Source organism: Sinocyclocheilus grahami, unplaced genomic scaffold, assembly GCF_001515645.1.
Source record: "Sinocyclocheilus grahami isolate Dianchi unplaced genomic scaffold, SAMN03320097.WGS_v1.1 scaffold177.1, whole genome shotgun sequence".
Classification (NCBI taxonomy): domain Eukaryota; kingdom Metazoa; phylum Chordata; class Actinopteri; order Cypriniformes; family Cyprinidae; genus Sinocyclocheilus; species Sinocyclocheilus grahami.
Window position 1 is genome coordinate 609,191 of NW_015505356.1, and position 13,521 is coordinate 622,711.

Here is a 13,521-nt window from a genome sequence, read left to right on the forward strand (position 1 = left end):
TACGGTTTAACATATAACAAATATATTACTCTTGTATTACTTTTGTACAGTATAATGTACATCTTTAAATATCCAATTTTCTATCAAATTTAAATAAAACAATTAAATAATAAAAATAAATATTACAACCAGATTAATCACTTAATTGTAGAAAAAATAATAATACAATTACTAGCCTATTAAAAATGTTTTAAAGGAATATTCACACAATTTTTCTTCCATGTATTAATTTCAACAGTAAACTACAGTTTGTTTGCCAAAAAATAAAAGGGTTTCATTTTCATTTGATTTAAAATAAATGTTTAATGCCTTCATTTGATTTTCAGAACAATTAAAACAAGAATTTCTGGGGGGGGGAAAAAAGAAAAAGAAAGAGAAAGTTTGTAGGGCCCTATTGTTTAAAATGTTGAAATTGAGACTTTTGGACTTATTTTTTCACTGAAATAAATGTTTTTGTAATTACACAGAGAGTAAAGTACCGAAAAAAGGTACCGTTGGGTACCGGCACCAAAATTCAGGTACCGATACTGGTACCGTACTGGTTAAAATGTGAACGTACCCAATCCTAGCATGCGCAAAGCTGAACTCATACATCATCAAGCCTTTTTCACCCCCTGGATCTGTGTGAGACACTTTTTTTTTATGGATGGGCGCTTTTTATTTAACTTCTTTTGGACTGATGCATGCAACACCCGCTGAGTGGCATTAAACAGCTTGAAAGATCAAAGACCATTTTTAATATAACTCCGACTGGATTCGTCTGAAAGAAGAAAGTCATAAACACCTAGGATGACTTGAGGGTGAGTAATTTATGGGCTAATTTTCATTTTTGGGTGAACTAACCCTTTACTATCTGTATACTCAAAAATCTTTTATACCATTTTCTACAAAAGTCTAATGAGTTAATGACCAATACTAGGCGCGTTTCCATTACCCTTCAAATTGCGCAAATTGAAATTGCAAATTGAAAATATGCCTAATGGAAACGCGTCAATTTTGCAAAAATGCCCATATATCGCAAAAAAAAATTTATGCTCGCATGAGGTGGTTTTTCAGGCAATGCAAAAAAGGATTAATTCGCAAAACTGCAATGGAAACGGCTTTTTCGCATTTACAGGTCACATGGCGTATGTAAAAAGTCATATGATCATTCTTCAGTGTACTATAACCTCCAAGAAACACTTCATAAGTGGCCACGCTCCAGTTTAAGGGGCTTTCCCTACTATTAATACTTGGACAATTTACACTGCACACGTCTGCGGTGCAGTGTGGCTCTGATACGGTCACTGAAGCTGATTACGGCCACTCAATGCTTGTGTTAATGTTTTTATACAGTCTATGGTTTATTCCAGCCGCGCCACGCACGTTTCTGAAGCGGCTCTCTTTGCTGCTTCTGTAAAGATACACGCATAAGCCTCCTTTGAATAAATATAGCCAAAATCCGTCAAAATCCCACCAAAATCCGTTGCCATGACTTATCGTGAGAGGCAAAAGGTTACGTTTTAGCTGCATAACATTGGTTAATGGAAATGCCGTCATTTCGCAATACTTTTTTTGTTGACATTCAGAAAATATCACCAAAGTTTTGCGCAAATCTGTAATGGAAACGCACCTACTGTTAACAAACTATTAAAAATATTTATGTTAATTAAAATAATGCTAAAACTCAAATAAAATAAATAATAGATGAAAAACATAACCTTAAAACATGAAAAACATAAAATGTCGGCAACTAATTCAAATAAAATAAGTTATAAGAATAATTTAGTAATAAGAAGTACTAAAATTTAAATTTAAAAATAAAACAAAATATTTTTTTAAAAACTACCAAAAATTGCAAAAGTACATAAAATTACTAAAATAAAAAAATTTAAATAAAAGCTAATTTAAAATATTAATAAATATTATAATACTATAAAATGTCATGTGGTGCAACCATGAAGTATAAAATATTTTCCTTACACCTTGAATAGATGTGACCATACATCTGTTTTTTTAATACTACTCCCCCTCCTAATTATCAATTCGTAAATATCATAATGGTTTTGGTGAGTCAGACCACATGACCTTTTACAACCTAAACTAACCTTGCCTTGTCATAAAGTCAAATTATCAGATTTTTTTCCCCTTAAATTAACAGACACACATATACATGAATGTGTAAAATACAGGTACGAATTAGCAAGAAAGCCTCACTATGCACCTCAAAAACACAAAGACTGGAAGGAGAGAATGCTGCAAGAGTAATTGTGCTCATCCAAATATCTGCAGTGTTTGTGAAAACAGTAGTAATGTCTTGGGGAGATGGCAGCCCACTCCCCTGCTGTGTATACGGCATATCTTTCTAGCATCCCAGAGTAATTGATGAGTTTTCTGCATTTATATGATCCCCCAATCCATAACCATGGTAACAGTTTGCCGGGGTGCAGGGTGAGGGGAAATGCGCCAGCAGGGAAAACTGATAACAAACATTGCAGTCCTAACCCAGCATGGGTAAAACGAGAGCCTGCATGTCTGGAGGGAGTTTAAGCATGCTTTGTGCCAACGCTGGCCCATCAGTATACTTTTTAGCCTTTTATGTTGACAAGAAAGATGCTGCTGTAATGACGGCTTTCATTTCCTCACACTAATGCACGACTACTGGGCCCCAATCAGGCTGCCCGGTTATAGGGAGGCTCTCAGAGCCAAACAGCCACTGCCAAAGGTCCAATTTCATGCCACCAGCCCTAATTGTCCAAAGAGCCATTTCTAGATGACCAAGCGCAGCACGAATGAAACTGTGCTAAAAACTCTACAGTTTCACATCTGAATTTAAGGAACTGATCACTTCCCTACTTTCTGAGGTGCTTCCTTAAGGCGAGACACTACAGGCAAAAACTATTTTGAGATTTTGGGCTATTTGACTTTTTATAACATGATGTTCCAGACAACCGGGGGAAAAAACATCCAAAATACACTTTTAAGTAGGGATGCACGATATATCGGCCACCATATCGGTATCGGTGTTTTTATTGCACCTCATCTATTTGTATAAGTAGAATTCAATTACATTAATTTTTTTAAAGGAAGTTTTCCCTGCTGAAAAAATCCTAAGCTGGTTGGCTGGTTTTAGCTGGTCTTTCAGACTGGTCATTGCTGGTTTAAGTAGGGTTTTGACCACTTCTTGAGCTGGTCAGGTTGGGAGACCAGCTTGACCATGCAGCTTAAACCAGCATAGGCTGATTTCAGCTGATTTTTTTTTTTCTTTCATCAGGGTTCTCTTGCACCGAGCCAAAAAATCTCCAATTCATTAGCACTTACACACACCAAACTTTACAGTTTTACTTCCATCTATATTCTGAATGTTTTGGGGGTTTGCTAATAAATCATTTGCCTGGTTTTATAACATTTTATTCCCAAAATCATAGTGACATTTTTTTTCTGGGTGTTAACAGTATTTTTACATTTATAGAGTAATAAAAAAATACCCCAAATCCCCTCTGTAAAAGGTTCTGACTTCAAAACGTCAATAAAATTTTGAACCTGGCTTTCTGGAAATATATGCAAAATTACTGCATGTTTAATTAGATAATTAATGCCTAATTGACAATTACATGCAATACAAATAATAATAATGTAATCAAACAACTAGGGAAGTATGGTGACTACTAGTTAACATCTTTACCATATTCACTTGGATCGTCTTGCCTTAAAGCTGCACCGAATAACAAATCAAGAGACATCAACCTTTCAACAACAAACATTAAACCGGGGGGCGACATATGCAAGATATCACCTCTAAATTTTCCCACAGCACCCTGTGGGATTTCGTTCCTTTATCAGATGTTTCACAGGGGTTTTGTTTGTATGCGGCTCATGTGGTTCTGCTTTGTGATAGCAGCTGATCGGCGTCTCTGCCGTGCACTAGGATCAGGTGGCCAAGCACAATCTCCCCCAACCATTCTGGGCTCCAATCCATGGAATAACATCATGAGCCACAACCTGGAAAAACAACGAGCGACACTGTTCGCAAGCTACAACATAACAGGGAAACAACTTCAGGCCATGTGGGAGCTGTAACGTGTTGAAATGTAATGCTGCGCTATGACTGATAGCATCTTATTTAAATATGTTTATATAAGAACAATAGTTGTGTGACCTCTTTGGTACAGTGATTACATATGGAATGCAAACTACGCTGCTCAGAGTCAGTGGATTTCTGCTGAATTTGCTATATTTATTAGTACGGAGTCAGTCATTTCTGTGGAAGCAAATAATAAATGAAATGTTTCAAGTGAAAGGTGTTTGCGATTCATTTAGGTCACTCCCTCTATTCTATGTTAGAGCTATGGAAACGGTTTCATATTTTCGCTCATCACTTGAGTGAATTCACAAAGGAAAACATTCTGAATTCCTCACTAAATGTGTATGAATCTTTAATAATGTGATCTTGCCTATGTCATCTGACTCCCATTAAGGACAATGCATGTCCGTCGGGCATGCAAAAACATCAAAAGCCACATGAAGATAATGTTGTGATCATGGGAGTAGTTCGCAAAATCACCACACGACCATGACTATCTGAAAACATGGGAGCAAGGCCCACTGCTGCCTCTAATGTCCTCTGTGGCCATTTGGTTTACCGAGCAATTTGGAGTTTATCTCGCCTCCAATTGCTGTCAGCTATTTTGGGGACATTATTTATTTAATTGGCTGTGCATAGGTCTTTCTGGGCATCAAAATTCCAAGAGCACTCTGTAAGAATAAATGGGTGGATTCTTCAATTAGAGGGACTTTGGATTAAATGAAATCTTTAGAAATGAAACTGTCTTCGATCTATGTTAAGCTTTTGGCACATAATGAACATCTGATCATGGTCAACCAACTTTTAAATAGTTTTTGGTACAACGTGTGATTTTAATGATGTGATGCTAATGATATTTTTCACTTTTTGGTAGAAAAAAAATTAAAGGATAAACCTTGGACTTGATAACAACAATTAACTTAAAACAAATTGACAGCTTATGGCATAAAATTCTCAAAAACCGACTGGTTTGGTAATGATACCAAGGAAAAAAAAGTCTTGTATTATTAAGTGGAAATTTAATGACAATTAATTTCTGAACTTTAAATGCTCATTTGTGCAGCAACGTGCTACTGTCACTTGTCACTTCCATCATTGATAATAATAATATTTTTTGTGGGGGGGGGGGGGGGGGGGCAAGAACAGTGATTCTTTGTTAAAAACCACAAATTGCATACATATGTACCAAATATGTGTGAAAAATATACATAACAGAAGAGAAGTTAAAATGTCTGGGGGAGGACAAGTTCAGCAAACTGAACATTTCAACACTCTTACAAATTAGGAAAAAGTAATTAAAGAGCAATACAAATGACCTTTTAAAACAGCAATGCTTTGCTCTTTTTTAATCATCTAAGAAACAAAGTTTCTAAATGAAAAATGACCCAAATACCTCTACTGCACTGCCTTTGAAACTTGAATATTAAATGTAGGAGAATTGTAGGTTGTAAGCCAGTCTTAACATGGTCTTGAACATGGGACTTGCAAATGGGAAAAAACATCTGTAAAATATTAAAGGGGAGGGGCTGGGGGGCATAGTTTTACCCTCAATTACTCTTGAATTAGTTGCTGTTTTAGGGTCTCAAACAGAATGAACTGCCAAAATTAGCAATTTTACAATGCAGTCTGCGTTCTCATCACACACACACACAAATAAACACAAAAGTTGCGGGTTCCCAAAGTGTGTAACTATAAACAGGCTGCACGTTCGCTATGCTGTAAAAAGAGGAAGGGCTAACGTTATAGCTTCAACAACATAAAAAACAGTGATCCGGGGAAAACTGATGCAAAGGCTTAAGATAAAATCGGATTATTGTGATATTTGTGCGCTGCCATGAAAAACATATGAATGAAATATTAGTTTATATATGAAGCAAACTCAAAAGAAGTCGATTGTGACAGAATTAGACATTAAAGAGCCAAGCGCACTGCATTTCTGAGCAAAGCAGGATATCACGACAAGCATCCTCAGTCTACAACCCCACCGGTGTTCCAGATACCCGGATGGCTAATGCCCCACATTTCCCTTTCCAATCTTACACCGCGCACATCAACATTTAATACCACAACAGACCCCTCTACGTCCATAATACACTGCATTTTGCAAAATCAGCATACTTTCGACACGTAAACGTCAAACTGTGCGTGCGATGGCTGAGGGAAAAAGGGCTCTTTACCTCGCGCGATCCTTGCGTTGCTTGGGAAGGTGTGAAAATATCCCCGATGAATATCGCTAAGAAATACCTTGAACTGTACTTTTAAATTCACAGCCTGTGGACATGTTTATCTGTTTTCCCGGCCGCTTATTAGAGGTTTTATCGTCGTCTCTTCCCATCCGTCTCTCTTCCCGTGTTTAGGTTAAAGCACTTGCAGGAAAAGTGATGTCATGGCTTGAAATTGTGTTGCCCGCCCTACTTTTAGTAAAAGGGCCTGCCTTGTGCTCCACGTAGCGTTTTCAAAAGCGTGTTTTCATTTATCTTATTTAATAGATTTTATTTGCTAACGCAGTTTATTTTATTAAGCTACGCTTTGCATCTGCAGTGATTTAATTAATCATGATTTATGACTAAGCAGCGATTCAGCTTTATTTTTGTCCGTCAGGGCTGACATGCAGTTTAATGCTCTGTGGCCAATCTTTATTATCCGTTTTTCATTTTACGCCTTTAAGTGTATAAAACTACTTTTTATATAATTATAACATAAATATTAATTTAAAACTTATTTAGAACCGTTTTGTTTAACAGCTACCATACTACTAAAACACAACTACCTGCTTAATTTCCCAGCTTGGAAAGCAACTAGTAAATGTTCAACATCAAGACACTATTTCATTGTCCAGGGTTCTCGCTTTTTGAACAGGTTCCATGAGCTTTCCAGTCATTTGTTTACTGGATACAGATTCCTAAAAATATCAGTTTGAGACCAGTACACTAATGTATTACTCAGATCTTTTCTGTGAACTCCTTTGCCTTTTTTTAAACAAAAAGAGCCAACTCGAAAGGACAGTTCGCTCACAAATCAAACCGTGTTTGCAATCAAGTTCAACCCCACACACAGAGCAGATCATTACTAGAACCATGTATATCCACTATAAATATTTCCATTACTCTGAAGATAAAAACTCCCTGATGTTTCTAGGTTTTCCAAGACCGTGGGAACCCTGACTATCCCACAGGAGCTCCCTCCTTTCATGAGAGCAAATTTACAATTAACAAGAACAAGATGAGATGTAAAGGTTTATTTTAGTGAACAAATCAGTTATGAGTTATAAATGTAATATGGAACCAGAAATGTACTGGATAAAAGTATAAATGGTGCTTTGAGACTTTTTGTAGTGAAATACGTACCTCATCTTTACCTTACAAAACACAAACCTCCAGCTGTGCATATAACTGTCCTTATAGTTTCACAAGACACTAACAGTATATCAGAACATGTGCTATGGTACTATTTTAAGAAATTAGAATGTTTTAGGTTAAAAATGTTTCAGCAATCAAAGCAAACTTCCAGAAATATGGCTTTTAAATAGATATCTGGACTGTTTGAAATATCAACAGTACGACAGCTGAGAAAATCAGGTCACGAGGTGCTCAGGATAAGGCATCTGTTGTTTTCGTGTCAAGAGTCCTTTGATGAATTCTGCATGGGAACTGCTTGTCCAACTGCTTCAAGTATTTCAGATTCAAACTGTAAAATAAGACAGTTCTGGGGTTTAAATGTTCACTTGCCATTGCAAGGAACAGACATACTGCCTCCGTTGCATTGTTTAATTATTCCAACAAGTGACAGTGTAAAAAATAATTACCTGACCTTCCACAGACACCTCGTCTCTCTCTGAAAACTCAGCATCTTGGGAAGAGCCATCCAGATCGCCCTGCTCCGCCCCTGTCAGAATGTCCATGGGGGCCTCGGCGATCTCTCTGATGGTCTGGTCTTCTAATGCAAGCGCTGTGTCGAACAGCAAGGGGGACGGGGGACACTGCAAACCCTCATCTTCAACGTCAAGATCCTGCACATCAACAGTGATGAGGAATGCGCAAATATTTAAAATCTGGACAATAATTAGTTTATGTTATGGCCTATAACTGATAAATTGCTGATATTAAAGTTCTATGCTATTTTTGAAAAAAAACAAAACAAATCATTAAAAATAATAAATCGTTTTAAATGTCACAAGTGAAATTAGGCTTCACACCATTATAAATGTACAGAATGAAAAATAGATATTTTGTGAACTGCTAAAGGTTACAACTGACAGTTATTAAAATATTGTTTTTAAAAGATTAACAATTACAGCAAATGTAAATGAAATATAAAAATGGGACAAAATGTCTAATATCAACTGACCTCTAATATCAGCTGATAACTGGAATGGAATCAAAACATTGGCACTGATGTACCAAAAAATATATAAAATTTATATCCAAAACAGTGCAAAATATAGTACGAATGGCCATTGGATTATTTTGAGATACTTCCAAGTTTTTTTCATTTAAGCTTTTCTTTTATGAATCTTAATTAATGGCACATTTCTTCAAACTTAAGTCCATTAATTTACAGTACATCTAAATATTTATCAGACATCCACAATATAAATTCAGGTTTAGTACTTTTTCAGTTGCAAACCTGTTTATATTCAAAAATATACTAATAAACATCTCAGCATTGTCAACAGCCAAATAACCAGCAAACTAAATCCATCAATATGGGTAAATTTGCAATATTGTTTGTGTGCTTGAAAGCAAACAATGGGAACAAGTAATGGAAAAGCACATAAATAGTTTGTAGCATAACAGGAAAATTAGATGTTTCCAAAAATTAGATTAAATGAGAGGTTTTACTGTGGGCACACAGAAAATGTCAGACACAAATTAAAGGAAGATGACTGCTGAACATCCAGATTAATTTGTTTCTCATTCATGCGAGGCTATGAGATTTGATTTACACAGCAGGGGACATGTTTAAGCAGCACTGTTTGCAGGCATGTAGATACTTGATGGATACCTTAGCAATCTGAAGAGAGAGCAAGGTGTAAAACAAATTTAGTGCAGATTGCGGAGTTAATTGCTCTGATAATATGAAACTTAGTGTGAAGTAATGTGCCAAAACACATGAGGAAAGCAACTGCACACAGCAACTTTAGTTTTAATGAGAAAAACCAACGCAATTCATACATCACTGAATTCCAGAGGTAGATTTTCTGTTGGCTGGAGCTCTGCGGCACTGAGGTACATGTCTGTGGGCGCAGACGGCAGCTGCTCCGGGGCAATAGACTCCTGCTCAGGCTGGTACATGGGAGGAGGCAGGGACAGGTGCAGAGGACAGCGGGGCTCTTCTGACTGTCCCATGTGCACAGGACGATCACATGGAACGTCCTTCAGACCAGGGCACATTTTGAATAAAACTTGGCTACTGTCTTGATAAATGTCTATTGTGAAGGGTTAAGGAGATTAAGAGAACTAGCATTGGCATAGCTGGGAAATAACTTTTAAATGTCAAAGATATCGAAGGCTGGAGGAGGTGGAAAACCTGATCTGTTCCTTCAAACTGAATCGACTTTATCCATTAGATAACCCTGGGAAAGTCAACAGACCATAAGAAGACTTTTATATCAGCCGCTGTTTGAAACCAACAGCTACAGCAAGCTGTGGGCCTTGATTCAGGGCTACAAAAGCATATATACATCTATGTCTATATAGATGTACGCCCATATAAACAAAGAAATATATATTATATGTATATTTAACATAACTAAATAAATATGCATATTTCCATTAAAAAATTTGGGGTTGGTCGATTAAAAAAAATAAACCTTTTATTCAGCAAAGATGCATTAAACTGATCAAAGATGGCAGTAAAGACATATACAATGTTACAAAATATTTATATTTCAATTAAATGCTGTTCAATTAAGTTTCTATTTATTAAACAATCCTGCAAATACGTAAGTTTAATATATCACGTAAGAACACAGCACAAACGTTTTCAACACTGATGAAGAAATGTTTCTTGAGCACCAAATCAGCATATTAGAATGATTTCTGAAGGATCATGTGACACTGAAGACTGGAGTAATGATGCTGAAAATTGAGCTTTGCCATCACAGGAATAAATTACATTTTAAAATACATTACAAAAGAAAAGTTATTTTAAATGTAATTCATATGTCATAGTATTACTGTTTTTACTGTATTTGTAATCAAATAAATGCAGCCTTAGTGAACATGAGACTTCCATCAAAAAATAAAAATCTTACACAACCCCAAATTTTTCAACAGTAGTGCGTGCGTGCGTGTACGTATGTATGTATGGAAACAAATAAGGATACGAGAGACACAATGTCGTGTCATTGGCAGACACAGATTTGAACAGCGAGTCCCTTCCACAAAGGAAATGCATCTCTGGCCTAAACGCATTGCCTGTGCAGAAAGACACAAAATAATTAAAATATGTACAAATAATATTACAAAAAATAATGGAGCATGACAGTAGGCTCAGATTGTCTCCTCTGATGCCAATCTGACAGTATGGGAAAGCCAATAAAATTTAATTCAGGTCTGTCTCATTTGGCAGTGTGCAGCGTTTAAACTTTCTATTGTCTTTCTTAAGACATTATTAGAAAAAAACCCTAAAACATTATTAGAAAGTCCATCCATACCTGTGGCGTTCCTCCCTCAGTAATTGCTTGTCTTCGCTGTCTGAGCTGGCGATGCAGCAAGGCCTCCACACCATAGCGACGGCGATAACGTCGCAGAGCCTTTAATTTTTTCAGGTTCTCTCGTTCCTTCATGGACAGCCCCTCTGGACCCGTTAACAGGCTGCTCCCTGAATCACACACACAAGTGAGTATACATGTTGACTGTATATGTGATATCACGCAATCAAAGGATAAAAGCAGCTGCCTTACCAATTGTCTCATGTTCAATCTTGCGACTGTGTAGGTAGCGTCGTTTCTTTTCTTTTAATAAGTGTTGCAGACGTTTAAATTGGTCTATGTAGAGGGACTGAAGTCTGATCAGCTTTTCACGCGTGATGAGTGCCACTTCCTCTGCTGTGTACACACCCGCATGCCTGTAGAAAGTCACATTTCATTAATTGACATCTCAGGTGACATTATTAAAACTAATTTTGACAAAGCAGATAAGTAAAATAAATTGAGGAATATCTCACTTTAAAGGGTCTTCGTGGTCACTGTCAAGACTTTCATCTTCACTGTCAGGGTCTCCTCTCCATGTCTGATCCAAAACAATAGGATCCTGCTCCTCTTCACTCCAACTCTCTTCATCTATACAAGGAAATAAATACAGAATAGATTACCATAAAAATCATCACTGCGTCTCTTACACAATTTTTTTATTACGTTATGTTCAGATCTATTAAAAGTTCTGTCAAGTAGTAAAAAAACAAAATAATCAAAAAAAGGCTGCATTCTGTTTCCATTTTTAATAATTTCTAGGGTATAAATAATTTTAACCTATTATTCATAATTGGTTCTTTTGTTACTTATACTACACTTTACACATGCACAGCTTTGTTTGCATCACCTCCAGAGATGTATCAATGTTCACAAGGCCAAAAGCATGCCTGGTTATTAAGTAATGGCACAAGATTAGAAGCAAGTTACATCTCACCTAGTATGCGGCTAGCTTCACTACGGCCCTCTTGACTGTGAGTTCCAGTTTCTGGCCGACTGTAACCACTGAGCTGAGACAGCAGCACTTCAGGGGAAGGTCCTGAAGCGGATGCCTTCCGCATTTGAGCTTGTTGCACCAAAGCATTTCTGCGTGCATGTTCTGCACAGAACGATACCCTAAGAAAAAGAAGAAAAAAAACATTATTGGTCAAATAGCTCTAGTAGGTACTTTAAGTGTCTTAAGGGAATAAACAAACACCCTCACCCCTCTTTTTTCTCTGGTTTTGGGGCTGCATTGGGACAGCGCTTGCCATTCTTGTTGGACACATAGCTGCATTGCCTGTAGGGAGAATTTTTATCTTCAAGTACGTGTTTGATGCAGAACTCTAGACCCTCCAGGCGAGGCTGTGAACAGGGTCTCTGGGTGTAAGAGCAGGTCTGAGGTTCTTGAGCACGAGCAGCTTGAGTCACTCGACCTCTGCTGGATGGCAGCACGTGGATCCGAATCCTGTTCATCACTGATTCTGTGAGAAAGCCAACATAACCATTCAAATACAGGCACCATGATATTACAGTTCATCATTACTATATTTTCATAAAAATGTATCCAGCTTAACAGAGGATGCATAGAGCATAACCACATTAATGTAAATTTTTATTCTACCTTCTTAAATGAACTTTTAGCACATCTGTATCACAATTTCAAAATCTCCCAGATTTTTCATGAACTGATACTCACAATCCCGTAGATACTTACAGACCACGTAATGAATGAATGATGCACTTCATTGTCATGACTGTATATAAACATGAAGTGGCCAAAAAGATCCAAAATGCAGCATACAACTTAATTAAGCAAATCTACTAAAGATAAACACGAACTGGTTCAAGATCATTTAAAGTAACATGATAATGTCACGTTAAGATTTTACTGTATACCAGCAGCACATGGATTCGTTCATATTCCGTTAAAGCATGTGCCATACTGTCTCCACGAGCATTCAAATATTCAACTTTGTATTAGCAAAACATGGAAACATTAACATAACAGAAGCTGCGAGTCCTCAAACATTATTAGAGATTTAAAAAAAAAAAGATAGACGTTTTAATCTTATGCAGAAAGCGAGATTTTTCATGAACTGATACTCACAATCCCGTAGATACTTACAGACCACGTAATGAATGAATGATGCACTTCATTGTCATGACTGTATATAAACATGAAGTGGCCAAAAAGATGCAAAATGCAGCATACAACTTAATTAAGCAAATCTACTAAAGATAAACACGAACTGGTTCAAGATCATTTAAAGTAAAATGATAATGTCACGTTAAGATTTTACTGTATACCAGCAGCAGATGGATTCGTTCATATTCCGTTAAAGCATGTGCCATACTGTCTCCACGAGCATTCAAATATTCAACTTTGTATTAGCAAAACATGGAAACATTAACATAACAGAAGCTGCGAGTCCTCAAACATTATTAGAGATAAAAAAAAAAGATAGACGTTTTAATCTTATGCAGAAAGCGGCAAATTCATACGTCAATAACTTACTGCTCTTCGGCCATCTTTGAATTTGGAGGATAGGATACTCTTGGTTTAAACTGATATAATTAATCAATATATATCATTCATTTAGTCTAAGACTGTTTTCGTGCGTTATAATGTGTCATTTCTGCGTGCAAAACTCACCTATGAAGTAATACTTCGTTAACGTTTACGTGAGACCTTCCTGCCTCTCCTTCCAGCGATCATCGCAATGCACAACAATGAGCTGGGGAGGAACCTCATCCATTTTAGCGCCCTCCTACGTTTACGTTG

General features: G+C 36.9%; 2 protein-coding genes across 3 annotated transcripts in view; both read right to left on the reverse strand.

The window, feature by feature from the left end:
• Window positions 1-6,457, reverse strand: part of nckap5l (NCK-associated protein 5-like) — a 38,433-nt gene extending 31,976 nt beyond the window's left edge. The window contains exon 1 of the mRNA XM_016283813.1: window positions 6,241-6,457. The gene's annotated coding sequence lies outside the window, so the exon portion shown is untranslated. The remainder of the gene's footprint in view (window positions 1-6,240) is intronic.
• Window positions 6,458-7,292: 835 nt separating this feature from the next.
• Window positions 7,293-13,484, reverse strand: kansl2 (KAT8 regulatory NSL complex subunit 2). Of its 2 annotated transcripts, none has more exons than XM_016283819.1 (10): window positions 13,393-13,484; window positions 11,962-12,220; window positions 11,695-11,873; window positions 11,234-11,348; window positions 10,971-11,134; window positions 10,722-10,888; window positions 10,392-10,482; window positions 9,238-9,491; window positions 7,869-8,072; window positions 7,293-7,750 (listed from the first exon to the last, which is right to left on the reverse strand). In XM_016283819.1, exons 2-10 carry the CDS (start codon window positions 12,210-12,212, stop codon window positions 7,682-7,684), a joined length of 1,494 nt encoding a protein of 497 aa, XP_016139305.1. In that variant the 5' UTR covers window positions 12,213-12,220; window positions 13,393-13,484; the 3' UTR covers window positions 7,293-7,681. The 2 variants fall into 2 exon arrangements, with proteins under 2 accessions (XP_016139305.1, XP_016139307.1); XM_016283821.1 differs by having other exon boundaries at window positions 7,665-7,750; window positions 7,874-8,072.
• Window positions 13,485-13,521: the final 37 nt, after the last annotated feature.